Source organism: Onychomys torridus, chromosome 18 (assembly GCF_903995425.1).
Source record: "Onychomys torridus chromosome 18, mOncTor1.1, whole genome shotgun sequence".
Classification (NCBI taxonomy): domain Eukaryota; kingdom Metazoa; phylum Chordata; class Mammalia; order Rodentia; family Cricetidae; genus Onychomys; species Onychomys torridus.
The window spans coordinates 16,617,328-16,642,904 of NC_050460.1; the positions used below are offsets into that span (position 1 = coordinate 16,617,328).

The 25,577-nt window shown below is 41.7% G+C and overlaps 1 protein-coding gene across 1 annotated transcript; it reads left to right on the top strand.

The window, feature by feature from the left end:
* Positions 1-649: 649 nt before the first annotated feature.
* LOC118569920 (glutathione S-transferase alpha-3) lies at positions 650-19,535 on the top strand. Its single transcript, XM_036168191.1, has 7 exons — positions 650-694; positions 7,181-7,288; positions 12,653-12,704; positions 13,776-13,908; positions 14,949-15,090; positions 17,933-18,064; positions 19,229-19,535. Exons 2-7 carry the CDS (start codon positions 7,202-7,204, stop codon positions 19,346-19,348), a joined length of 666 nt encoding a protein of 221 aa, XP_036024084.1. The 5' UTR covers positions 650-694; positions 7,181-7,201; the 3' UTR covers positions 19,349-19,535.
* Positions 19,536-25,577: the final 6,042 nt, after the last annotated feature.

Here is a 25,577-nt window from a genome sequence, read left to right on the forward strand (position 1 = left end):
TAAACACATAATATGAAAATAACCTGAGGCACCATTATTGAGAAAGTGCATTAGTAGCTGAAGGTAGAAGATCTAACACAAACCACATCTAAAGGCCTATTGGTGAGAAAGCAAGAAGCAGGACACCCATGTCGATGTGAATTTCAAAGAAAACATCTTTTTAGCATAAGCACATTCCTACAATATTTGGGACATACTCATATTAATAATCACTAGTATCTGAAACTCAGCTGTTTGCTCTGTACCTTACCTGGTGGCCCATTAAACAGAAATCTCCCTAGTGTCAATAGCTGGCTCTTTACAGTATCTCCCTGCTTAGCTAAACAGAGATTTCCTGCTTGTTTTAGCCCTTGCCTGCCACTCATGAAAACCTCACAAGAGTTTCTTGTGAAAGTGCATCCTCACTGCCACACAGAGTTAAATCTGTCTGAATCATGTTCTTCCAGTTTTCCTCTGGCAGCATTGAAAAGGTAATATATTAACCAAAATTTTAGCAACACAGGCATGACTTTGCATTTTCCTTCTAATCTCTGGTGGATACTACTGGCCTCTGGGCAGTGTGGGAGCAGCTTGTCTCTTATTGGATTGTCTGCCCTTGCCTGGGAAGGGCTTATTCAAATTAACAAATAGTTATAAAACATCAGGAACTCTTATGTGTTGTGGAGCTTTTTAGAGGGAACAACTTTTTAAAAAGGTAAGTGCTATATCAAATCAATTTTACACACACACACACACACACACACACACACACACACACACACACACTTTGGCACCTAGAAAAGACTTCAGCACAAGAAAACATATGTTTTATACATATGTTTTGAACACTTGGTGCACTCAGGGCAGTCTAAGAATTGTTAATTCCATTTCTGCTGGATACACTGTTACAGTGATATAAAAATGAAGGATTTGGAAAATTGGAGTTTGACAATTGTAGGAGAAAAATTAACTTCCTAAGGAAGAGAGAGAGGGGGTAACAGCCCAGACACACTGGAATTATGTCCAAGGAAGAGAGCGTGGTAGTGATGCTAGAATGGCATTCTCTAGAGAGGAAACCAATGTGGGACTGTGAATTGTGATCTGGAGGCAAGACATAAGGACAGGGAGAATTAAGGAGATGAGGAAGAAAAATGAATTCCTCACCTCTGCTGGCTGAGATTTTGATTACTATTATGAATTATGTTTGTAATCAAAACATCTGCGTTGATCACTAACCATGTTTTGACTTGTATTCTATCTTATCTGCCTATAATTCAGCGCAATATGCCTCATAAACCATACATCAGAGCAATGTGCCTCATCAACCATTTACAATCTATTTGATTATGGGGAAACTCTTTGGATAAAAAAAAATGTTGCATAACTTTTTAATCCTTTAGACAGTTGTTACAACAAACTTAACACAACTATGTTGGATAGCTATTGTTAATACAGCTCTCTCTCTTAATCTCTCTCTCTTTCTGCCCATAAAAATACCTGGTTATATTCTTTTCTTTTTCAGAATCATTGAGTGTAAACTCACTGTATAAAGTTACTTGCAATCAAGTATATAAGAATACTTTGACCATATTTATCCCTGCTACCCTCTCTTGCCCCCTCTTCTGCTAGTCTCCTTCCTTGCTCCAAATAGTCCTCCTCCTCCTCCCTGTACCCTCCCCTTCCTTTCTCTCTCCATGTCTCTGCCTCCCTCTCTCCCTCACTCCCTCCATGGTTCCCACTCTTTCCCTCCCTCCCTCTGTTTCTCCCTCCCTCTCATTAATTAAAACTATGCTAAAACCATTTTTAGGCAGGGATTTTTCAGTTTATTTTCAACATATCTACATGGTATCTTGGCCATATCCAGTCATCACTCCCTCTCTCCCTCCCTCCTTTCACCACCTTCTGCCTCACCTCTCAACACACCTCCCCCACCCAACTTCCTGTCATCCTCTTGCTTTCCTACCCACTGAGTCCAATGAGTTTTGCCCAAATGCACATAGCTGTGGAGTCATCCACTGGGTCAAGATCAACCGACCAAAGGTGATTCCCCAAAAGAGAAGAGGCTCTCTTGCCTCAGCAGTGTCAGCCCCCAATAGCTCTTCAAGCAGAGATGGAGCAAGGGGAAGCCCTTCTCTCTCACACTGGAATTTTTAACTGGATTGACTTTGTGCGGGTAACCATGGTGACAATGGTTTCAAGTAGGGAACAGCCATGTCATGGAGGAGGATTGCACCTCACAGCACCCTTCGCATTTTTCAGCTTGTGCATTCTTTCTACCTGCTCTCTTACTGTTCCTGCACTCAGAAAGTCCCTGAGCCTTGAGTGGAAGACAGGCCTTGTCTTCATGAACTACAACATTGTTTTCTGCTGACATACCCTGAAATTCTTCCCTGGGGTAGGAGTCCAAGTATCTCAGCTTCCAGTTAGCAGAATCTCTGAGTAAAACCCCAGCTGCTCCAGCTGGCAGCCTTGAGCAGCATCTTCCACTGCCAGCAACAATGTCCTAAAACTATGTAGGCTAGGAAACTCCACTCAAATTTACTGCTATAGAAGCAAGTTGTTTTCCATGTCAGGGGTGGGAGATTGTCATCCAGTCTTTGCAGTAATTAAGTTGATCACCAGTGACATCGGACCTGAGTCCTAGCACAGCAGAAGAATGGCAGGGCAGACAGAGTCCCCAAACTCAGCACCACTGTCAGTTGTGTGACCTTCCTGGGGAGATGTGAATAAGTCTCTACTCACCCCAGATAGGGTACCACTGACAATGAAGGCAACTATTTCATCCACATCTAACTTTGGGGACTAAGGACTTTACTGAGGTTAATTACAGGAGCACGTCGATGCAAAGGCATAGATGATGACTCAAATCTGCCTCCTAGAGCTTCCTGCCTGGGTTGTAGGAAGGTCCAGTGGACAATCCTTTCCCAGCAATTGTTCACTACTTTTATCACCTGGGGAGGGGCTTGTGAACCTTGTGGCTTTTATGATCTTCCTGTGCCTCTTATGTTTCCTTAGCTTCCTTATACTCACACATAAGGTTAGCACTTCCCTCCACAAGACTATATTTTAATTCAGAGGAAATAGCTACACAACACTGCCCATTTTGACTGGCTTACCCTTCCCATGAAGGGCTTCCCCCTCTGTTTTAGTATATTGAGAGGAATCATGACCTCTACAACCCAAGAGAATACAGTATTTCATATGTATATCCCCTACCCTCAGGCTGTGACAGTCCAATGAGTCCCCAGCCTCAGCACTGAAGTAGCCTAAGCTCTGGCTGAGGATCAGTGAAGGAGCTGACTTTTCAAGGGCTAACACTTGAGAAGTATGAATGGGAAGGACAAACACTGGATCATTTGGCAGTTAGCTGGAATGCACAGGTCATTAGAATGTGGAAGTCAACAATGCCACAGAACAAATGTTACCACTGGGGGGAAAGGGGCTGAAAGTCCAGGTGTCAAACTAACCAGGTCTAACAATTGACAGGAAATAAATCTGTGGAAAGGATATTGAATAGATGTTATAGAAGAACAGGCTGGCAAGATGCTGCACAGTAATGTTTGTGTGAAATGAGGTCGTGATTTAACGGGAGGAAGGCAGATATCTCAGACTTCTAAAATCTGCTCTTTCTGGCAAGTAGCACCCCAACCCCAGTGCAGAAGGGATAGCATCCCCATTGTCTTAGCTGACTTGCCTTCTATGGTTCTCACTTGCTTATCCATCTGAATCAGGATCATAGGTGGAGGTCTCTAGAGACAGATGATGTGAAGTTACAATGGAGCACATACTGCTCTGCCAGCTTCGCAAGAGGCATATGAATAGCTGTAAAACCTTACAGGGAAAGGACCAAATCAGACAACGATCATCCCCTGTTGCATTGCAATTGCTCCAGATGGGATGGCTGATGTTCCAAAACATGCTCGTCTCCTAGGGACTAGAGCAATGGTGAATGTGCTTGTACTATGTTTCTATTATGAATGTTATATGCATTGATTCATTGTATTGCTCTTTGGCGCCTGAGGTAGGCAGGTGTGACAGTTTTATAGTAAGAAGAGAAACTGAGACTCAGATTTAGTAATCTATTGGGTCAACACATCTCTAAATGGAAGGACTTACAAGTAAGACTTCCTTCAACCTCTTAAGGGTGTATCACTCTTAACTAGCTAGATGTTAGGATTCACCAGAGATGTGAATTTACTACTGGAATCACTATAAATTTATTCTTTTTTTTTTTTTTAAGAATCCCATTTTCTTTTGACATTTTTTCTTTATATGCTTTTTGCTTGCTTATATTCTGTTTTTTGTTTGTTTGTTTGTTTTTGTTTTTGTTTTTCGAGACGGGGTTTCTCTGTAGCTTTGTAGCCTGTCCTGGACTAGTTCTGTAAACCAGGCTGGCCTCGAACTCACAGAGATCCACCTGCCTCTGCCTCAGGAGTGCTGGGATTACAGGCATGCGCCACCACCACCTGGCTTATATTCTGTTTTGTTGTTGTGATTTTGAGTCAAGATCTGGTGTGTGTGTGTGTGTGTGTGTGTGTGTGTGTGTGTGTGTGTGTGTGTGTGTGTGTGTGAACATAGCCTCAAACTCTTTATCCTCCTGCCTCAGCATGCCCCATACTGGGATTACAGTCATGTATCGCCACATGCAGAAGCCAGTTTTCTTACCGGAACAAATAAAACTATGTTGTCCTCATCACACTGAGTTCCCTAAGTCTTCAAAGTAAAGCACTGAAAACCTTTATGAAGCTTTCTTTCCCTGGAGTTCCAGAAAAGCTGATCATAGAAGGGCATTCTTGAACTAGAGGTTCCCTCATTTCCTCTTCAAACTTGCCTAGGCTGAAGGACTCTGGGAAATGGGCAGTAGGTCCTCAGGAGAGCAGCATGGAGCTCAGGGAGGGCTCCAGGATGGAGTGGGGAAGCCTTGACCTGCACCAGGAGAAAGTCAATAATCAAATGCTATGAGAGTGGGAGTGTAGTGTTTCTCACTGAACTTGATGAAACCCTCTGTAAGTCCAGCACCATAAGCTGCTCCCATGGTGGTTGTAGACAGGGCAGTTACTCCTGGGAACTGACTGTGACTGAGGAACATGTTGAGACCCCATCAAGTCATTCAGTCTCTCTCATTGTAATTCTGTTGACTCTGTGAGGCTGTGTCCTAGCTGTGCATTGACCTTTGGAAGGCTCTTGTTTGGAAAGTGGAGAATGTTAGAGTGAGGAGCATTATGATGAAATACTGTGAAACTCGATCCTCTATCAATGATAATAGGATTAGTGAGCAGATTTGAATCACTTGGCTCTGTGTCCCCAACAATCAAATACCTGAAGCCAAGTGAACTTTACTCTCTCTTTCATTCTGTTGGATTATCCCTCTAAAAAAAACATGCAATATTTACATTCTAAATAGTAAGAAAGATGGAGTGGTCGCATTTCCAACAAATTTTATAATGTTAAGGTGGGAGCTTAGGAGTGCTACATCTTAAGTGACACTATTTAAAGTAGTTTGCTTTTTTAAATCCAAGTGTACATATTAAAAAGAAAATCTGTTGGTAAAGACAAGGAGATTGTTTCAAACTGCACAACATCAAAACTTTGCAAGAAGAAATATGTTTTACAACAGTCTTTCGGTCTGTGGGGGGCGCTGAAGCCTCTGGTCTCAGTGACTCCTGGGTATTTAGTTTACTCTCATGATCTTACTAGCTCCATCTAGCCCAGGACCCACTTCTATTTTATTCTCTGGTTCTTTGCTGTGTTCTGTGTCCAAGCAACCTGAGATGGAGAGCATCAAATTTCATTAATGGACTCAGCAGGACCTCTTATTCATTCACAATGTCTGAATGAGCACACACACATGCAAATGTCCACACATACAAGGTATACACACTGAACTGAAAACACATCCATGTCCTTAACCCTTTCTGCACAGTGACACTTCCTATCCTTTTCTATTTTGTTAAAAAAAAAGGGGGGGGATTCTATAACCCACCTAGAGATTTCCACCATATTTTGAAATTAATACCACAACTAATACAACCTAGACCTTGGTTTTGAATCGAAGAATGAATACTGGAATGATGGATCTTGGGCAGGCTCCTCTGGAAACCTCTATCTCTACAACTACACACTGGAAAAAAATTTCATAAGTCCCAGTAGGTGATCTTTTTTTATTAGGATACAATGAAGATGAACTGAACAAGGTACCCAGCAGACATGGACACCCCTGAACTTGGCTGTGTATTCTGTTAAATGAATTCAGCACTACCCCTCTTCCTTGATTTCACATAGAAATGCAGACACAAAGAAAGAAAATCACATCGCAAAGAGGCAAGGAATTGGCATTCTCTGTCTGTGGGCAGAATATGGCTGTTTTAGAGGGCAGCTGAGTTATTCTCAGCATACTCTATCCATTTGGTACAACAGACGCTTTGAAGCCTGACCTCTGCTTTTGATCAAACACAGCCTAACAGCCAAAGGGCTAAACAGTGCCTGCTGCCCTGGTCATGCTGCTAACCATGTCCTCTGGGTTTGAGATGATCAGTTATGAGATTTCACACATGAGGATACAGATCCTTCTTGTTTTTATTCCTCTTTGTGATTTTTTTTTTTTACATCTTTCACTGGTTTGGTGTGGTTGTGAACCATGCCTCAAAGCTATCTGATAGCCAGTTTCCTTAACTGAAAAATGGAGAAATAGCAAGTTCATGCAGTCATGTGACTATTATAGGCAATGTGTTAGAAGAGATCAGGGCTGGGGCTGTAACTCAGGGATACAAAGCTTGCCAAGCACATGCAAAGCCCTATGTTAAACCTTCATGGTGAGGGGAAGGAGGAGCAGATGAGAGGAGGGGAAGGAAAGAGAGAAAAAGAGAGTGGGGTGTAATGGGTAGGACCATTAGAGGTCTACAATAATTGGTAGTTTGCTGGTACTCTGTTTTCCCATTATGTCCCATACATTTTTATCCTCCACTCTGACCGATGAACCAGTTTTTTTAAAAAGTCACATTTTAACCAATGGAGATGCAAAACTGGTTTGGTGAAATCTGAGGGTAGTTCTTAATGGGTAACTATTTGAACTAAGGAACTTGTTCTTTGAATATCTCCAACCCTGCCATAAGGAAGCCAGCCTTCTTCAGTGTAGTGGCTACTGTCCGAACACCCTCACAGGACAGACTTTTAACAGCCGGTGTGTTTCATTCCTGTTTAGAAAAACCAAGCAATTGCTGCCATGGCCAGGAAGCCAGTCCTTCACTACTTCGATGGCCGTGGCAGAATGGAGCCTATCCGGTGGCTCTTGGCTGCAGCTGGAGTGGAGGTATGTTTTGACTTGAGTCATTTTTAACTTGAACCTGAAATTGATTTTACCAAACATTTTTCTCACATGAGCCGTCAAAGTGTCTTAATGACCTAAGGGGGGAAAAAAAAAAAACTTAGTATTAAGTAACCCACAGATTTATCCTAATAAATTCTTGTTTTCATTATCAATAATTAACATTAAAAGAAGGGCTGGAAAAATTGCTCAGTAGTTAAGAGCACTTGTTACACTTCCACAGGACCTGAGTTCAATTCCCAGAACCCTCTTCAGTCAGCTGACAACCACCAGTAACTCCAAGTCTAGATCTATTTCTTCTACCAGTCCCTCCCACCCCATACTCATCACACACACACACACACACACACACACACACACACACACACACACACACCAGAAAGGAGAAAGGGGATAAAAAATAAATCTTCAAAAACACTAAAATACGTGTAAGTAATTTGTACACACAAAACTTATACACACCCATTAGCCTCAGCCTGATGGTGGTATGGCTCATTAGTGTCCTCCTCCTCCTCCATGTCTTGTCCGACTGTAAAGTCATGGAACAGTGATAAACATGAATTGTTGTCCTCTATGAGAACAATGTCTTCTTGTAATCTAGAGCAGCTGCTGTGACATCTGCCTGAGGCCTATCTGCAGAGATATCACCCTGTCATGACTTTGCTTGACATTCCTGAAAGCAGATAATGGAGCATGATTTTCCTCTCTGCAAATGAAAGATTGTTCCATGTTGAGGTCCATGTTTTCAACTTTAAAGAAATGTTCCTGTGAATCTTCCTAAATGTCCCACAACAGTGCTGCTCCTCCAGCCTTCTTTTTAATCTATGCAGTCACCATGCAGTAATAATTCTGAAATTATGCTATAGCCCATGGGACCGCCTTTGCACTAACAGTTTGCTGTTGACTCAGACATTGTTATAGAGGGTGTGAGTGAAGCTGAAATTTGAGATTTCTTTCAAGTGATCACAAAAGAAGAGGTGTAGATGAAAGCTGGTCGCCTTTATTTGATAGTTGTTGAAAGTGAGGGGAACAATGAGGAACATTATAATTTTCTGTTGACTTCTATACATATCCAGCATGGTAACAAAAAAAAAAGAACAGAAACATACACTCTTAGAAAGTGCATGCTTCGGGGTTGGGGATTTAGCTCAGTGGTAGAGTACTTGCTTAGATCCTCAGTTCTGAGGGGAAAAAAAGAAAATACATGCTCCAGAGGAGGGGTGGGCAGGAGACACAGTACAACGCTTCTGTTAACCATGAAACACATTCATTCCTGTTATCTAGAGCATTCTGGTTGTTTGCGGGGTCCTTAGGATACAGGGCAAAAAAAAAAGGCAGATGCAGTGCTGGCCTTTGGGAAGCATACTGTCAACATAAAAGCCACAGCTCTCATCTTTTTTTTTTTCCTTTCCTTTTCTTTTTTTGTTTTTTGTTTTTGTTTGTTTGTTTTTGTTTGTGTTTTTTTGAGACAGGGTTTCTCTGTGTAGCTTTGCGCTTTTCCTGGATCTCCCTCTGTAGACCAGGCTGGCCTCGAACTCACAGAGGTCCGCCTGGCTCTGCCTCCCAAGTGCTGGGACTAAAGGCATGCACCACCACCACCCGGCTACAGATCTCATTTTAACAGGAATAAGAGATAGTTTATTCTAGAATCAGACCATGTCCCAGGGAACACAGATGGATTTAGGTTACCTTAAATTCCATGTTCCAAGATTGTCTTAGTTAGGAGTTCTCTTGCTATGAAATGATACCGTGACCATGGCAACTCCAATAAAAGAAAACATTTAATTAGGGCTGGCTTACAGTTTTAGAATTTAGTCCATTATCATCATGGTGGGACATGGTGGCATGCAGGCAGACATAGTGCTGGAGAAGGAGCTGAGAGTTTTTCATCTTGATCTGAAGGCAAAGGAAATGCATTGTCTACCACATTGGATATATCTTGAGCATATGAGACCTCAAACTCTGCCCCCACAGTGACATGCTTACTCCAACAAGACCACACCTACTCCAATAAGGCCACACCTCCTAATGGTGCCACACCCTATAGGCCAAGTATTCAAGCACATGAATCCATGGGGCCATGCTTATTCAAAACATCACAAAGATGAAAGTAGTTTCACAGGGTTTTTATAGTTTTGCAGAACAAAGAAAGTCATAAATCTAAGGAAGTTTAAAATACATTGGTGGGTACACCATAGAGTCAGGGACAAGGAGATGAAGAGAGCTAGTCTATAGGCCTAAGAGAGTCTCCAATGACATTCTTACCTCTTGGATTGGTAGAAGCTAGTGTTCTGATAAATCAATAGTGTCTAAGAGGTTTCTATTTATTATCAGACGATGTTAGTTCAAATACAAGGTGGGGTAAAGAATGACTGTTTCACAAGGCTAAAACTAGCTCAAGACAAAGTAATGACTCTGGACTTACTTAACAGAATTGCAATTTCTTCCCAATACTGAAATTCCAATCTGTTCATCAGTCTCTACAGATGTAGAATAGACTCCTTCCAGGAGTTTTTGTTCAAACCATACACAGCTTCATTTGCAAAATTGGAATCAATTTTTTACAGGGTTAAAAGGCAATGTTTCCAACTGCTTGAGCAGGAATCCAGTAGGAATCTCTGTGATTCAGTAGAACACTGCTTTCTAGAACTGTCACAAGGAAAAAAAAAAAAAAAACTTCTTAATTTAGGCCACAGGGAGCCCATAACTGGGTGACAGGTTTTCTAAAAAGGAAGTCATGGAAACTGCCAAGAGATCTGGTCCCTGGGAGGCAGTGGGCAGAAAGGGAGGCTACAACATGAGGTCCCACCTACCCACGGCCTCCTCAGCTTCATAGCAAAGTGTTTACCAAAGCCTCAGATTAGTCCCCTTTCACAACCACTCTGTGAATGTATGGATTGTATGGCCTAATCCTGTTTCAATTTAATGAAGAAACAAGAAAAAATTGTAGAATCATCACAGACTGTTTTCTTTACAAAAATGAGTGGTCAGTTTTCCCAAGCAATCAGATGGCGCCTTGTGTGTGAAGAGTTCAGAGCTTCTGGGCAGAGTGAGTTCATGCAGGAAGAGCATGTGGCAGTGATGCAGCCTCCTCTCCTGACTCTCAGCATGACTGAGGGGCCTTCTGAGAACAAGTCCTGTATCCTCTGGCTAAGACCTACTGTGTACAAAGGGTGATCATTATAGCCCCATCTATCAGCAGCCTCAGCATCAGCATCACACTCCAGTGCCATCCCACCTTGCCCACCCTCCTGGGTCCCTGGATGTGAGACCAGGTGATCATATAGATGCACAAGAAACTGATCCTTGGAGCATGCTTAATAACCTGGAAGTCCTGACATCTTACAACCAGGAAATCCAGGAAAGCAGAAAAATCACTGAAAATAACACCACTGTATTACTTAACTATACTTGCTTTCTGTGGGGAAATTGAGGTACTGAGTGTTTTGAGAACATTCCACTATTATTTTAAAGAAGAATACATTTCCTCTAACTTTACAAATGAACGAATGAAGTCTTTCCTGTGTTGAGTGATTGATTGTACCATCTCACAGCTAGCATGAGACATGGCCACAGCATGTCAACAAGAGGCACATGCCTTGATTGAGGAACCAAGGCCTTTGCCCAGGCCCCTGTGGTGGCCAATCTGCAGCCATGATGGACTTTGGAAAAGATTCAATAGGATGTAGGCCCTTGGCACAACACAGAATGCCCTTGAGCCCCTGACCTTGGGCCTAGCTCTAGTTACAGAAAAACCCTACCACATGTCCCCATAAAGCAGAGGAAGCCAATTAAAAGTTACAGCTAGCATGTGGGGGACCTGCCCCCACCTTTACCTGGGTACTCTTGAGGAGAAAGGGATATGAGATTTAGATAGAAATATAGAATGGAGATAAATAGATAGAAACACAGGATAGCCTTGGGAGGGCCTGAATCCTTATCCACTGGTCCAGAACTTTATTCAAAAGGGCTTTTTATAACAAAAGACCTCCCCCTTGCTAGACAAAACCAAGTATAGACCCTTCTGAACACCTGGTACCCAGGCCCATGGTTCAATCATCCTTTTGTGTAGCCTTGCTGGTAAAGCAAGCACAGATCTCACTAGGAAAACTCTGTAGGCTCCCACATTAGTAGGCTCATGATAAAGAAAAAAATGTAATAACCACAGCAACCACTGAAATATATAATAGTTTTCCTGCAGCTGCAGGCTAACTAAGCACCTTTGGTTGGGAAGTATATCAATCCTGAGTCTGTTCCTGTATAGTCTGCAAACCCCAAGTTCCCCCTTGCTTCATCCCCTATAAAAATCCTGCCCCATTGCTACTCAGGGTCTCTCCTGCTCTGCTACTAATTCAGACAGATGGAAAGGCCCAAGTTAATTCACAACAATAAAAATACTCTTTGCTTTTGCGTCGGATTTGGTCTCTTGATGGTCTTTGGGAGACTCTGGGTACAACACTGATAACTTTTTTTATGGGCTTTTAGCTGAACTTTGCAATTTCAAGAAAATATTTAAATTACTAGGGTGAAGTACATTATTCATAAATATAAGCTCAATTTAACCTATTTTTAAAAACTGAAAGGATGGTGTCAAAAAGAACCTGTGAACAAGAATTCCTACAAAGAAGCTAAGTCTGCAGAGGCTGATTAAAACTATGGAGAGTTTGGCATGTCACAGACCTAGAGGCTAATTCCTATTGGTCTTAGATACTCTTTAGCTCCCTAAAGAGCCATTCTTTGTCCACTTTTGTGTCAGATCTAAAAAAAGCAGATTCTCCACCAGTGGAAGGGCTGAGCATTTTATCAAATAGCATCAGAAGCCTAGAGTTGAGATTCCACCACTTGACTCTTATCTACCTCTGTAATGGTTCCAATGTTGTGTTTTAAAAATAATTACAGATCATTGTGTTTAAAGTCACAGATCATACCTATTAGCAGATGTTGGGCACTGCCCTATGCCATCTTCCATCTTGGGTACCCAGACATCTTCCTTCTGATCTCATTAGGAAATAGGCTGGAATATTATAAATGGTAGCGGGAAGAAAAGACCAGCACTTTCCTTCCACTAGCATTCCTGTAACCTATGACTTAATCAGCCACATAGGCAGAGTGCTGGGAAACACGATGTCAACTACAAGAAAGAGAAGCAATGTGCTGTGACCACAGCTCTTTTCTTAAAAGATCTGCTCTCAGTTCCCACCAGCCATGATTAGTTCACCTCTGTCCTTGCCAAATTAAAAGATATCTTCCTTCTCTTGTATTATCTGCAGACAGGAATCATCAAAGTTAAAAGCCTGGAACACAATGAAATTGATTAATAAAGACTTGTTTATTCTTTCTGTATTCTAGTTTGAAGAAAAATTTCTGAAAACTCAGGATGACTTGGCAAGGTTAAGAAATGGTAAGAACAAAGATCTAAATGTTCCAGAGAGGGTTTCTAATGGAAGCTTTAAACATTAGACATAACCTATGTAAGTGTAGTATTCATTGATGAAAGGGTGGTAGATTGTCAGTCACAGGTCTCTGTGAGCAGAGCTGGTGAATAGCTCGGTTAAAAAGGCTGAAACTTGGGGGTTGAGGATTTAGCTCAGTGGTAGAGCACTTGCCTAGCAAGTGCAAGGCCCTGGGTTCGGTCCTCAGCTCTGACAAAAAAAAAAAAGGGCTGAAACTCTCTCTGTATTTGCTGAAATCATCCCCAAAGCCCCATGAATGTCCTGTCTCTGCTTCCCATGCTTGCTACAGTTAGCTCAGGTTCCCACACAACCTGCCATCCACACACAATTCACTAGATGCCAGGAGCAAATATGTCAGCCACTTATCTTGAGTTCTATCAGGTTTTACAAACTAATTCCCTAGTGATATTGCATTATAGGATTAACAGGAGGGTTGTGTTGATTATGTGGAATACTATGAGGGAGGATAAGAAAGAAAGAAACAGGAAGATCCACATCTATGGGTGAGGGTCTCTGGGCCTACTCAGCATATACTGACCCTTGCTGTTAGTGAAAAACACACAGGAAACCCACACAGAAGCGGGTTTATGATCTTGCCCTGATGCCATGAGCAGCGAGAGACTTTGAGATCTTCTTTTTTATTTTAAGGGTACCAGCTAATAGTACAATTATACCTCCTTCAACTTCTTCCTAAAATATATATGAATGTGAGTTAAACACACCATCACATCCTATGCAACAAATACAGAAGTATTGTCAATCCAAAATTAAAATGTCAATAAGATAAAACAGTAGAACTTAGAGGACACTAAAAACAGAAAAAAAATTAAATGCTATGCTACTGAAAATTTAGTTATCAAGTAATTAGTTGTTTTTAATTTTTCTGTCATTTCATCAAATAATTTTTGTTTTGAATGTGTCTGACCATGGATTGAATATATATAATAATTACATATGTGTGTCATATTACATATGCTCATAAACATCTTATTTTCTTTTCTCTTTGCTTTGTCCAATAGATGGGAGTTTGATGTTCCAGCAGGTGCCCATGGTGGAAATTGATGGAATGAAGCTGGTGCAGACCCGAGCCATTCTCAACTACATTGCCTCCAAATACAACCTCTATGGGAAGGACATGAAGGAGAGAGCCCTGTATGATATACTTACTCTAGGAAATATTTAGGTCCTATCTTGAGTGAACAGAATGATGGGAAAGGACCCATGAACACAATGGGCCTGGGTGCTTTGGCATACATACACTGACATCAGCTAAGTAGAGGACTATGGGATTGAGGGAAGAATATGAGAGGTTAGGTGTGTCTCATGTAGAATAGGAGATGGAGGAGTCAGGTTTCCCTTTGCTTAGGCTTCAGAAGCAACATTCCAGCCAATAGCTTCAGAAATACAAAAAGAGGTGGACAGCTTTGGCTGTCAGTAAAGAGGAGACCCCAAAGAGCTGATCATCCAGTTCTGACAATTGCAGCCATGATCCTAGGTTACCATGTAAATCTACATCAGTCAGGCTGATTGTGGCTCATAGAGTCTGGTAGAGACACCAGGGTTGCATGAAGCTGTTTTGTGGGAACTAGAGGGTTCTTGGGGGTGTCAAGACTGATCATGAAATTTTCTCTCTCTTGATAGAACCACCCCATTCAAACTAAACCGTGCAACTGTGGGGATTTTCTCAAAAAGTTAAACATCAAGTCACCAATAACACAGCAGTTCCATTATCAGATAAACACACAAGAGAAACAAAAATACATCCTTGGGAATAATGTTCACAGGATGTTCATAGATGCATTATGTTCAAAAAGTATAATGTTCAAACAGTAGAAAATGAGTCAAATGTTAACAGAAGAATGGATGAAGAAAGGAACATTTCTTGCTAGCCCTTGAGGTCATTCGAAAGGGAATGTTACTGAAGGTGGTGGCATTTGCCTTTATCCCAGAAAATTCAGTGACAAAGGCAGGAGAATCTCTGTGAGTTTAAAGCCAACCAGAGCTATAGCAAGATCCTGTCTCCAAAAAAAAAAAAAAAAATCCAAAAGGATTGCTAATCAGCAAGTAAAAATCTGTTATTACTGGCTCCATAGCCCCATCAGAGGTGAACTATTTGACCACTGCCTTTTATGATTTTCAACTCTAAAATGTGAGGCAAGATGGCTTTGGCAGAATGCTTGTCTGTTTTTCAGCATTGACATGTATACTGAAGGTCTGATGGATCTGGATGAAATAGTTCTCCATCAACCTTACGTTCCCCGAGAGGAGAAAGAGGGAAACCTTGCCAAGATCAAGGACAAAGCAAGGAACCGTTACTTCCCTGCCTATGAGAAGGTGAGTGCATGCTGTTTGACCTTTAGAGGCACTCAGAGGGCCTATTAGTCCTCAGGGGGCATCTGAGCAGCTAACATTGCTGCAACAAAAATGCCAAGCACTGTGTGGGTTAAACCTTAGACACTTATTTCTCACTGTGCTGGATGCTATGAAGTATAAAATCAAGACATTGCAGATTGGTTTCTAGCCAGACTTACTCCTTGGTTCATGTATGCCTGCCTTCTGTCTGTGTCTTCAATGGCAGAAGGGGGCGAGGGATCTCTGGAGCCCCCTTCTTGGGAGAAGGAATACCATTCATGAGCCCTTAAACTGTAGAATCTCTACCCCTCTCAAGGGTCCTACTTACTAACAGCATCATGCTGTGGGCTGGAGTTCTTATCATGCTGATTTGTGGGGGATACAAACCGTCAGTCACAACAGAGGCAAGAGGAAAAGGGCCTAGGTGTTCTTGGGCTGTTGGTCTTCACTTCCAGAATGGACTCCACTATTGTTCATTCAGTACCCAAACACTCAAGGTATTGTGTAAAGAGCCTTTAACAGTTATAGCAAATACTGTGTTCCCACCACCACCAAATTTTTTTTTCTGTGACTCATTATAGAATATTTTTGGACAGATTTCACAGTCACAATTAGGACTTGGAGTGTGTAAACATCTGAGCCATACTAAAGGCTGGACCTGATTGAACAGGACACTAATCTTTTGTCTCAAGAGCATCAAAATGAGAGTAACGTATCAGAAAACATTCTACCCCCAAGTCTCGGGAAGCCTGAAACAGGTCTCCATGAGGAGAGTATTACACTGTTTCTGGATGGATTCAGAGTGTCTGCACAATATTGTCAGAGGCATGGAAGGGAAGAGACAGTGAGGAAATACAAAGAAAAACATAATTGCGAGAATTAGTGACACTGCTCTCAGATTTTTAAAAGAAAGTTGCACAAGAACAAGGGAATAAAGTTCTATTTTCATATACATATGTACATCTGTTTGTTGTATGTGTACCACCCTACTTAGAGCTCCATTTACAAATGAAGAGGCCTGGTTTCAAAATCAAACACTGTTAGGGCAACTGAACAAAAAAGAAATGTCGAAGCTTGTCACTGAGGCAGGAGCCTTGCAGATAAAGGAAGAGCCATTTGAGTTCCATTCACTTCTACTTCACTTACCGTGGGCATTTCCCCTGTATTCTTCAGGTTTCAATAATGCTGAGATATTTTAGCAAATGGCTCTTATTGTTCCTACCTGTTATGTAAAAACTTGCTTAGCATTAGATTATTCTTCATTCAACAAATATTAATTCATTGCTTGTGTGTCAGATCCAGGGTATAGGGAAGAATATAGATGCTCATATCCACAGATTCTCCCTCTTGGCCCTTGGGATTCTGACAAATTAGAATTTATCCCATGAAGAGATGTTCTCTGTTGATTACAACTTGTCACCTATACTGTGAAACCGAAGAGCCCCTTGAATATCTGTAAAACATGTAAATTACATTATCATTTTGTTCTTTTGCCAAGCAGTCATTCATATTTCTATATGTATACATAATCTGGTATGTATTTGATAAAATTTTTTTTTTTTTGGTTTCTTGAGTAGTTTTGGTGCCTGTCCTGGATCCCACTCTGTAGACCAGGCTGGCCTTAAACTCACAGAGATCTGCCTGGCTCTGCCTCCTGAGTGCTGAGATTAAAGGCGTGCACCACCACCACCACCACCACCACCACCACCACCACCCAGCCTAACATATTATTTTCAATTGGTAGTACTATAGCATTTTTCTTCTTTATTATTCATGACTTTAACATTGAAGGATTATTTTAGCAAATTTATGTTACTCCAATTTTTTTTTAAATAAAAACTGTCATCCGTCTACAAAGATTGAGACAGGTATGGTGATGCAAGCCGGTAAGCTGGGTGCTCAAGACATGGAAGCCGAAAGATCAGTTCAAGACTAGGCTAAATACACAGTAAGTTTGAGGCTAGCCTGGGCCACATGAAACCCTACCTCCAAGCAGAAAGAAAGAAAGGAAGGAAGGAAGGAAGGAAGGAAGGAAGGAAGGAAGGAAGGAAGGAAGGAAGTTAGATTAAAGAACACATGGTTATTATCTACTGGATGGCAAATCCAGCATCCTGTGGTGCTGGCTTTGTTGTATGTGTCCATTCCTCCCCTCCCCCACCTACACATTCTTCTTTCCACCACCATATCTTTTTCTAGCATTCCAAAGTTAATTGGAGACAGACATGGAGTTAATCCTTTGTTTCCTCGGCACTGCAGAGGCTGCCATAGTATAAAGAGCCCAAGTCAGTGTTGCAGAGGAGATGACGATCAAGCTTACTCTTGATGCCATGGCTATGAGGGTACTAGGAGAGCAGAATGAGGAGGAATGTAACCACTGAAGCAGTCTACTCAGTGTGAAGGATGTCTTCACACAGTTGAAGCCACTTCCCACTAAGAGGCTACAGAATACAGTGAGGGGACACTCTATATACAGATCTTCACCCCTTTTAGTGTGTGTGTGTATGTGTGTGTGTGTGTGTGTGTGTGTGTGTGTGTGTGTGTGTGTGTGTGTGTGTGGTGGGGGGATCAGGAAGAAGTAGTGGGGCTGGAGCTGGGAGTGTCTCACATGTATGAAAAGCAGTGAATGACAGATGAAAAAATGATGGGCAGACATCTGCTTCTTGACTTCATCATGAGTCAGGTCAGAGGGCAAGATGTGGGGCTACACACACACCCGGAAAGGCAGCAGAGGGGAAATTTGATTTGAGAGCCTCAGAAAAAGTCAAGAGGCCCCAATGTGATGACTGTTGTCTTCAAGATCTGACTAACATCTTGAACCCCTCAGGTGTTGAAGACCAATGGACAAGATTATCTCGTTGGCAACAGGCTGAGCAGGGCTGATGTTTACCTGGTTGAACTTCTCTACCATGTGGAAGAGCTGGACCCCAGCATTCTGGCCAACTTCCCTCTGCTGAAGGTGCTCTGTTTCAAGCTCTCTGAGGGGCAGCCCATATCTTACCTCATGGGATCCAATATTTTAACCCAACTTCTAGTTTCTTCCTGCCTTCATAGTTACTCCTTGCCCCCAGCAGTACCTACAAAATGAGATTTTAGACCTTAGATCTGAGACATAAACTACCTCAAGAAGGCTACATTGTCTTGTACAGTGGAAAGAGTCCAAGGTCTCACTCTTCCCATACCCTGTTCCATCTTGGATTTGATCCTGATTTTGATGAGACTCTCTTTAATCACTGTTGTAGCCTTGTCCTTGACAGTGATCCTATCTGGAGAGGTCTTTGCAAGCTTCTCTGTTATCAAACATTGTATTTCTCTCTATGGTGGCATCCTTCACAGACATATTTCCTCAATCTAATAACTCCCACTCTGTATGTGTGTGTGTGTGTGTGTGTGTGTGTGTGTGTGTGTGTGATGTTGCATGTGTTCATATGGGTGTGTACAAATGTGCTTATGCATATGGAAGCCAGAGGTATAGATAGTACTGGGGCAAAGACACATACTATTGTACTTGCCTTTATGCGTGTTTTGGGGATCCAAACTCACACCCTCATGCTTGCATAGCAGGCATTTTGCCCACTGAGCCATTTCTCAACCCTCCTGATCATATTATTTGTCTTTGTTTTGTGTGGTGCTAGTGAATAAACCTTGCATATATCAGGCAGTGTTGTACCACTGGGCTATACTGCCAGACCCAGCAATTCCCACTTGTCTTTGCCAGTGCGAAGGTTGATTGTGACGAGACCCAGTTTCCTGGTCTATTTTCTACCACTATTTCTGACTCCATTGTCCCAGATCTTCATTTTATCTGTTTGGGTGTGTCTACATATCAACATCTGAGAAACAAACTGTTCATTCTTAAATTTTAGAGAAATAAAGAGTCCGCAAGACTAAAGTCCAAAGAAGAAAATAGGAACAACTTGAACAGAATGCATCTTTAAGATATACTGGGGAAAAGCTCCATTTTCTCCCTCTCAACCTCATTGTCTCTGGGTATCTGTCTCCAACCTCCACCCTGCTGCTGATTGAGGGGATCAGTTGGTTTTTTGATTGGCAGGGATGCAGGGCACACAAGCAATAGCTATTTCTTCAGCTGCTTTCTGAGGCTCTCATTTGTTTGTTGCAGGCACTGAGAACCAGAGTCAGCAACCTCCCCACTGTGAAGAAGTTTCTCCAGCCTGGCAGCCAGAGGAAGCCTTTTGAGGATGAGAAATGCGTAGAATCAGTAATGAAGATTTTCTATTAAGTCAGGCAGATATGGATGAACAGCAGCCACAAGGCCAACTTTCTAAAGCTTTGCAACAGTGAAATGTTTTGATTAAATGTTGAGCCTGTTTATTATGAGGCTTACAAGTTTTCTAAGGTTTGTGTATTAATTCAAGTAGTCATGACTTATGCAGATTTGTGGGATGCTATTTGGCTGTAGTCAACATTGAAATCATCATCACTTCCTGGGATGTTCCCTTGAATTTCAATAAAACAGAACAAGCTTCTTAGATTCTGGAGTATTCAAATATTGTCATGAAATAGTTGTCATAGGCTTGTCAAACAGAGGTAAGCAGAAACCTTCCTGTCAAGCTCTGGCTCATACAAACATAATCTTTCCTGATGGATCGTGCCCTTTCTCACCAAGTACACACATGCATGAGCATAACTCACACTGTGGAGAACTGTTTCCTTCAACTAATTAACCTTTTTCTTATTCAAGTATTCAACCAGTATATTTATGTTAAATATAGAGCATTCATTCCTCCTGGGGCTGCATAAATGATGAATAGGACAAATATAATCATTCACCCAGCCCGAGAAGCTAAAATTACTGTAATAAAAACATGGGTAATTCCTAATATAAAATTGGACATTCTGTTTGTCCCATTCCTAAGGCTTCTATGACAATGTATCACAAACATTGTGCCTCAAAGTAATATAAACATATTCTCCCACAGTCCTGGGAGAGGGGTATGTCTGAAATCTAAGTCTGCGATGCACCAGGTTCTGCTTTGATGACTGGTTCTTCTTAGCCTCTTCCTAGCACCGGCTGAAACCATGGTAAAATTCTTTAGTTTGTTGATATAGTACCCAAATCTCTACTGCCATGGTAGTTAGCATTTGTGTATGTCCCAATCTAGTATGGTATCAACTTTTTACTTAGGTAGAGATAATCTTTCCACATGAGATCACACTGACAGGAATTACAGTTAGGACTGAAACATTCTCTACGATGGAATTGATACTAAAGTCTCATGCTAGGGAGCAGTTAATTCTGAGTATATACCTAATAGGAATACCTCTGCTGGATGCTGGACTCTGAATGAGAGTGATATAGTTATTTTTCATTCTACTATGACAAAAACACCTGAGAAAAGTAACTCTTGGGACAAAGGGTTTATTTTGGCTTACAGTTTGAGTGTACAGATACTACCCAGGAAAGCATGATGATGCTTTAGGTGTGGTATCAGGGATATGAAGCAGCTCTTCACATTTCATCCACAGTCAGGAAGCAGAGAAAGAGAGAGATGAATGCTGGCACTGGGCTCACATTCCCCCTTTTACTCATTTGGGGATCACTGTCCATGGGATGGTGCCTTACATTCACGATAGGTCTTCCCTCAGTTAACCCTCTATGGAAACATCCTCACACACCAAACCAGTGGTTTAATCTCTTAGTTTATTCTAGGTCTCATCAACTTGATAATCAAGATTAATCAATAATCATTATATTAATGACTTTTCTATTTCAGTGATAAGACACAATGACCAAGGTGATCTACAGAAAGAAGGTTTTAGTTGGGATCACAGTTTCAGAGGTTATGAGTCCATGATATCAGGAAGTGGCAGGCACAGCAGAGGGAACAGCAGCTGAGCCCTCACATCTTGACTGTAAGCAGGAAGATGAGAAAGCAAACTAGAAATTTCTCTAGTCTTTAAACCCTCAAAGCCCACCTGCAGTTTTCAACTCCAGTGACACACTTCCTCTAACAAGGCCACATCTCCTAAGTCTCCCTAAACACCACCACCTACTGGCAACCAAGTATTCAAATAGACAGAACTGTGAGGAACATTTCTCACCCAAGCTACCACAATCCTCATTACTTAATTTTCTGTCCTGGAATAGTTTGAATATAAAAATAAAGGCATTGAACTTGAAGCAGTCTTTATAAATAAAAGTTCATCCAAAAACAGTGGTTTCTCATTGAAAAGCTGAAAATTGGATAGTCGATTCATGAGATGGGCAAAAGGTTGTTTTTGCAAAGACAGAAAACATTGCTTTAGGTGGAACTTTGTAGTATAAGGAAGAGGAGCTGACAATGAGGGGCTTCAAGGGACAGCTTTTATGTGGACATTGAAGCCACAGGGGAAAAAAGCCTGGGTTTTGCTTTGAGAAATTATAGAAAGCTGAAGAGTAAATATAGGTATTGCTTTTCCAGTATAACATAAGATTTAAAAATTCATACTTTTAGTAGGGCGGCAGTGGTGCATATCTATAATCCTAGCACTTATAAGGGGGATCTATGTGAGTTCGAGGCCAGTCTAGGCTATAGAGTGAGACCCAGGACAGGCACCAAAACTACACAGAGAAACCCTGTCTTGAAAAAACAAAACCAAAAAAAAAAAGGAAAAAGGAAAAAAAAGAAAGAAAGAAAGAAAAGAAAAAATTCATACTTTGAAATGTTCTTTGAAACACTCTAGCATCTCTCTTAGAAACCAAGAATTTCCCCCACGATATGTTAGTTTATTGTTGTTGTGGAAAACCCTCCAGAGAGACAAGTCAACAGCAGGAAAGACTGATTTTGTTCACAGTGTCAGGAGCTTCACTCTCTGGCCAGCTGGCTCCATTGTTTAGGGGCTGAAATGAGGCTGAATATTAAGAGGGTGTGATGAAGAGAGCTGCTCAGATCTGGACCACTGAGAAGCAGAGAAAAGGAACATTCTGGCCAGGGACAAGATGTGCTTTCAAAGGCATGGCCCCTAGCAAGCTACTTCCTCTAGTTAGACCCTACTTGCCACAGTTCACCATCTTCCTGTAGAATATTCACGTTGTTAATCAATCAGTGGATTAATCTGTTGCTTATGGTAGACCCCTCGTTATTCAGAAACATTTTAGGATTGGATTGTGTACTTGAGAACCAAGATTTCAATGCATGAGTCTCAGGGTAACACTTCGTATCTGAACCATGACAGGCTAGATGTGGTGGGTCCAATGACAATGACGCCCCATAGGCTCATATATTTGAATACTTGGTCCCTGGTTGGTGGAACTGTTTGGAAGGATTAGGAGGTGTCCTTGTTGAAGAAGGTATGTCATCAGATATGGGACTTGAGCTTTCAAAAGCCAATGCCATTTCCAGTCTCCCTGTTATTTTCTTGCCCTACCCATTGCCCTTTGCCTCATGCTTGTAGATCAGACGGAAGCTGTTGGTTACTACCCTAGCTCCATGTCTGCCTGCCTTCTGCTGTGCTGCTCCCCACCATGATGGTCATGGACTTTAACCCTCTGAAACTCTAAATTTCTTCCATGTGTTGGTCATGGTGTTTCGTTACATGTCTCTTATTCATACATACTATCAAAATAAGCCCATTAAAATATTTAATGAGTTCCTTTGACCAAAAAGTCTTTCATGAATATGGCATCAACAAACCACAAAGTGATGTGGAATCCATGCAGTGATAATGGAGGAGAAACTTTATATTGTGTTTATGGAATCAAAACAAATCAATATATATGCATATATTCTGGGTTAAGGTGGAAGGTCACTGATTAGAAGGTCATTGGCAGTGTCTGACCAGTTAGTACAAGTTATCATGCTTCTCACACAGGATGTGGGTGACAAGCTGTGTTTCAATTACTTAACATGAAAATCAAGGTGCTGTGGTGCCATCACAGCATAACACATTCCCAACTAACTATATGACTCTCACATGAAACACAGAAACCAACTCCATTCAAGAAGCCAAGTAGCACAATGATCAGTAGAGAATCTCATTGCCTTAATGTCTTTGCAGGAGTGTTGTATATTCACATCAACGTTTTTGTTTTTTCTACCCATTTGATTTCATTACTTGGATACATTCTGGGCATTTTGAATTTGACTGCTTCCTATAGAATTTTTTATTAAATGATTTTATTTATGTTCTATATTAGGAATGAATTACCCTGAATGTCAGGAAAATAGGATTCTAGTTTAGTGTACTCCACAAGTTAGCTAGATGGTAAGTCAGCATCTGTGTCCAGAGAATGGCTAAGGTAGGATCCCCAATCTCAGTCATAGACACCAAGAAGCATCCCTTGCCCCCTCACATCTGTAGTAGGAATCTTACCAGGTCTTATTAATAAAATCAAACCTGAGGTCAGTTATTGGGGTGAACGCTGGAAGATCAGAGAAGCAGAACAAGCCACAGCCACCTCACCTTGCCAGTTCCTCAGCTGATCGTTTCCTCAGACTGGAAGCCTCTGAGTCTTATCCAAATGAATCTCAGCCCCAAAGCCTAAAAGCTTAACCAGCCAAATGCTTCTAGTTTCTGGTCTTCACACCTTATAAGCCTTTCTCTTTCTGCCATCACTCTGCTGGATTTCTGGGATTAAAGGCATGATTCACCTTGCTTGGCTGTATCCTTGAACAGATGGATTTCTGCCTCTGGAATGCTAGATTAAAGGTGTGAGTGCCACCGTTTTCTGGCCTCTGTGTCTGTCTAGTGGCTGTTCCATTCTCTGACCCCAGATAAATTTATTAGGGTGCATAATATTTTGGGGAACACAATATCACCACACACATCTTACTTTGTTGTGATTCCCACCTTCTCCCCGCAGGTTCTGACAACCACAAATGTCTCCAGACATGGATAAATATCTGGTGTATTGAGTAAATCAATACACCAGATATTTTAGAATGCTTGCTCCAGTTCAAAATAAGACAGGAAAAGAAGAGGAAGGCTTGGGAAGAGGGGATTTGGTGGGATTGGGAAGGGGCTAAAGGAGAAGGGACCTTGATTTTTAAAGCATGTCTGTGGTAAACTGTAGAAGAATAAATCAATAACTTTAACCAATTAAAAATTCAAAAGTCTGAATGGGAAAACTAGATAGTTACTCAATCATATAACTCGTTTTGAAAATCCGATATCACTCAGGTGGGTACAGGCTCACTATCATTATATACACCTGCACTGTCCTCTAATATATGCTGAAATTCTGGGTAGGAGGAAGAGGAGTCTTAAAAGAGGGTCTGGGAGGCATATCTATATGCCTTAGCCACCAGCTTATCCCCTACCATACACCACAGGCAAAACAAATACAGTAAACAAAAATTAATGACAGGAATTTGAGTAACACAAGGGCATCCCCATATGACCTTGAAGTACAACCTCACTTTCAGATTCCTTGTGCTTATAACACAAATCACATGTCATTATCTTATAAATCAGTTAAGTACTCAGAATTATCTTCTTATGATGGATTCTTGTCAACAGGCAGGTAAAAAGTCTTTACACAGGATTCATCAGCATTGGAGAAAAGGATAAAAGTTTCCCCTCATGATTTGAGGCATCCAGTCCCTGGTCCCCATGGCTTCACAACACACACTGCTTTGGATTCTGTAGCAACTCCTCAATTTGTCCAGTGAGTTCCTGTAAACCAAGGAGGGTACAAGGTGCAGATCATAAAACAAAGAGATTTGGGAAAGTGAGGGTGAGAAAACACAAGAAAATAAAAAAGATGTGCTGAAGTAAAAGAGGAGAGAGGGCAAGGGGGTGGGTCTGGATGAGAGGAGGTGTCGGGAGAGACAAAATGTAGATGGCATCTACAGCACAATCCCTCTAGTGATGTTGTCTTTATCTTGCCTGAACAGATAGATGTGTGAGGACTTGCTTCTATTCCTTACCTCCCATGAAAATGAAACAGATTTCTATCAGTCTCCTCAGAAATCCTGGCAGATTCTGACAGAAAATAGGTGCTGTTTCTGAGATGAGACTTTTCAATAACGTAATATATAGTATATATTAATATATATCTATATAACTGGAGCTGGAAAAAGAAGAAGAGGGGAGATGTGCTTTCCTCTGGTTACTCTTGAACTTTGACATTGTTCTCTTCCAGTCTTGTTTTAGATCACACTGCACTATGAGGAGCCCTGTCCCTGTGACCTCAGCCTGGAGCTGGCCAGCAGTCATCCCTACACTATACTCTGCACTACAGGCTCTTTCCTCTGAACAGCCCCTCACTGCTCTCGCCTCCCCTCACTCCAGCTTTACTCAGTGTTCCTGCCTTCTCTTCTACATCTTCCCTGAACTCAGCATCCCTTTCTCTCAAAGGCTTCTGAAATGTATGGTTCAAGGACAGAGTGTATTTGTTCCCAGCTGAACAAGCTCAGGCAGCCTGCAGTCCAGAGCAGGGAGTGGGCATTGTTTATCTCTGAACCATGGCCACGCAGTGTACAAGTCCCCATAGCAAATACCACCTTTCCTTGGGAAGGCAGTCACAG

Coding starts and splice junctions, on each gene's coding strand:
- LOC118569920 (XM_036168191.1), top strand. CDS start 7,202: ATGGCCAGGAAGCCAGTCCTTCACTACTTCGATGGCCGTGGCAGAATG. Junction 7,289..12,652: donor TGGCTGCAGCTGGAGTGGAG/GTATGTTTTGAC, acceptor TCTGTATTCTAG/TTTGAAGAAAAATTTCTGAA. Junction 13,909..14,948: donor GACATGAAGGAGAGAGCCCT/GTATGATATACT, acceptor TCTGTTTTTCAG/CATTGACATGTATACTGAAG.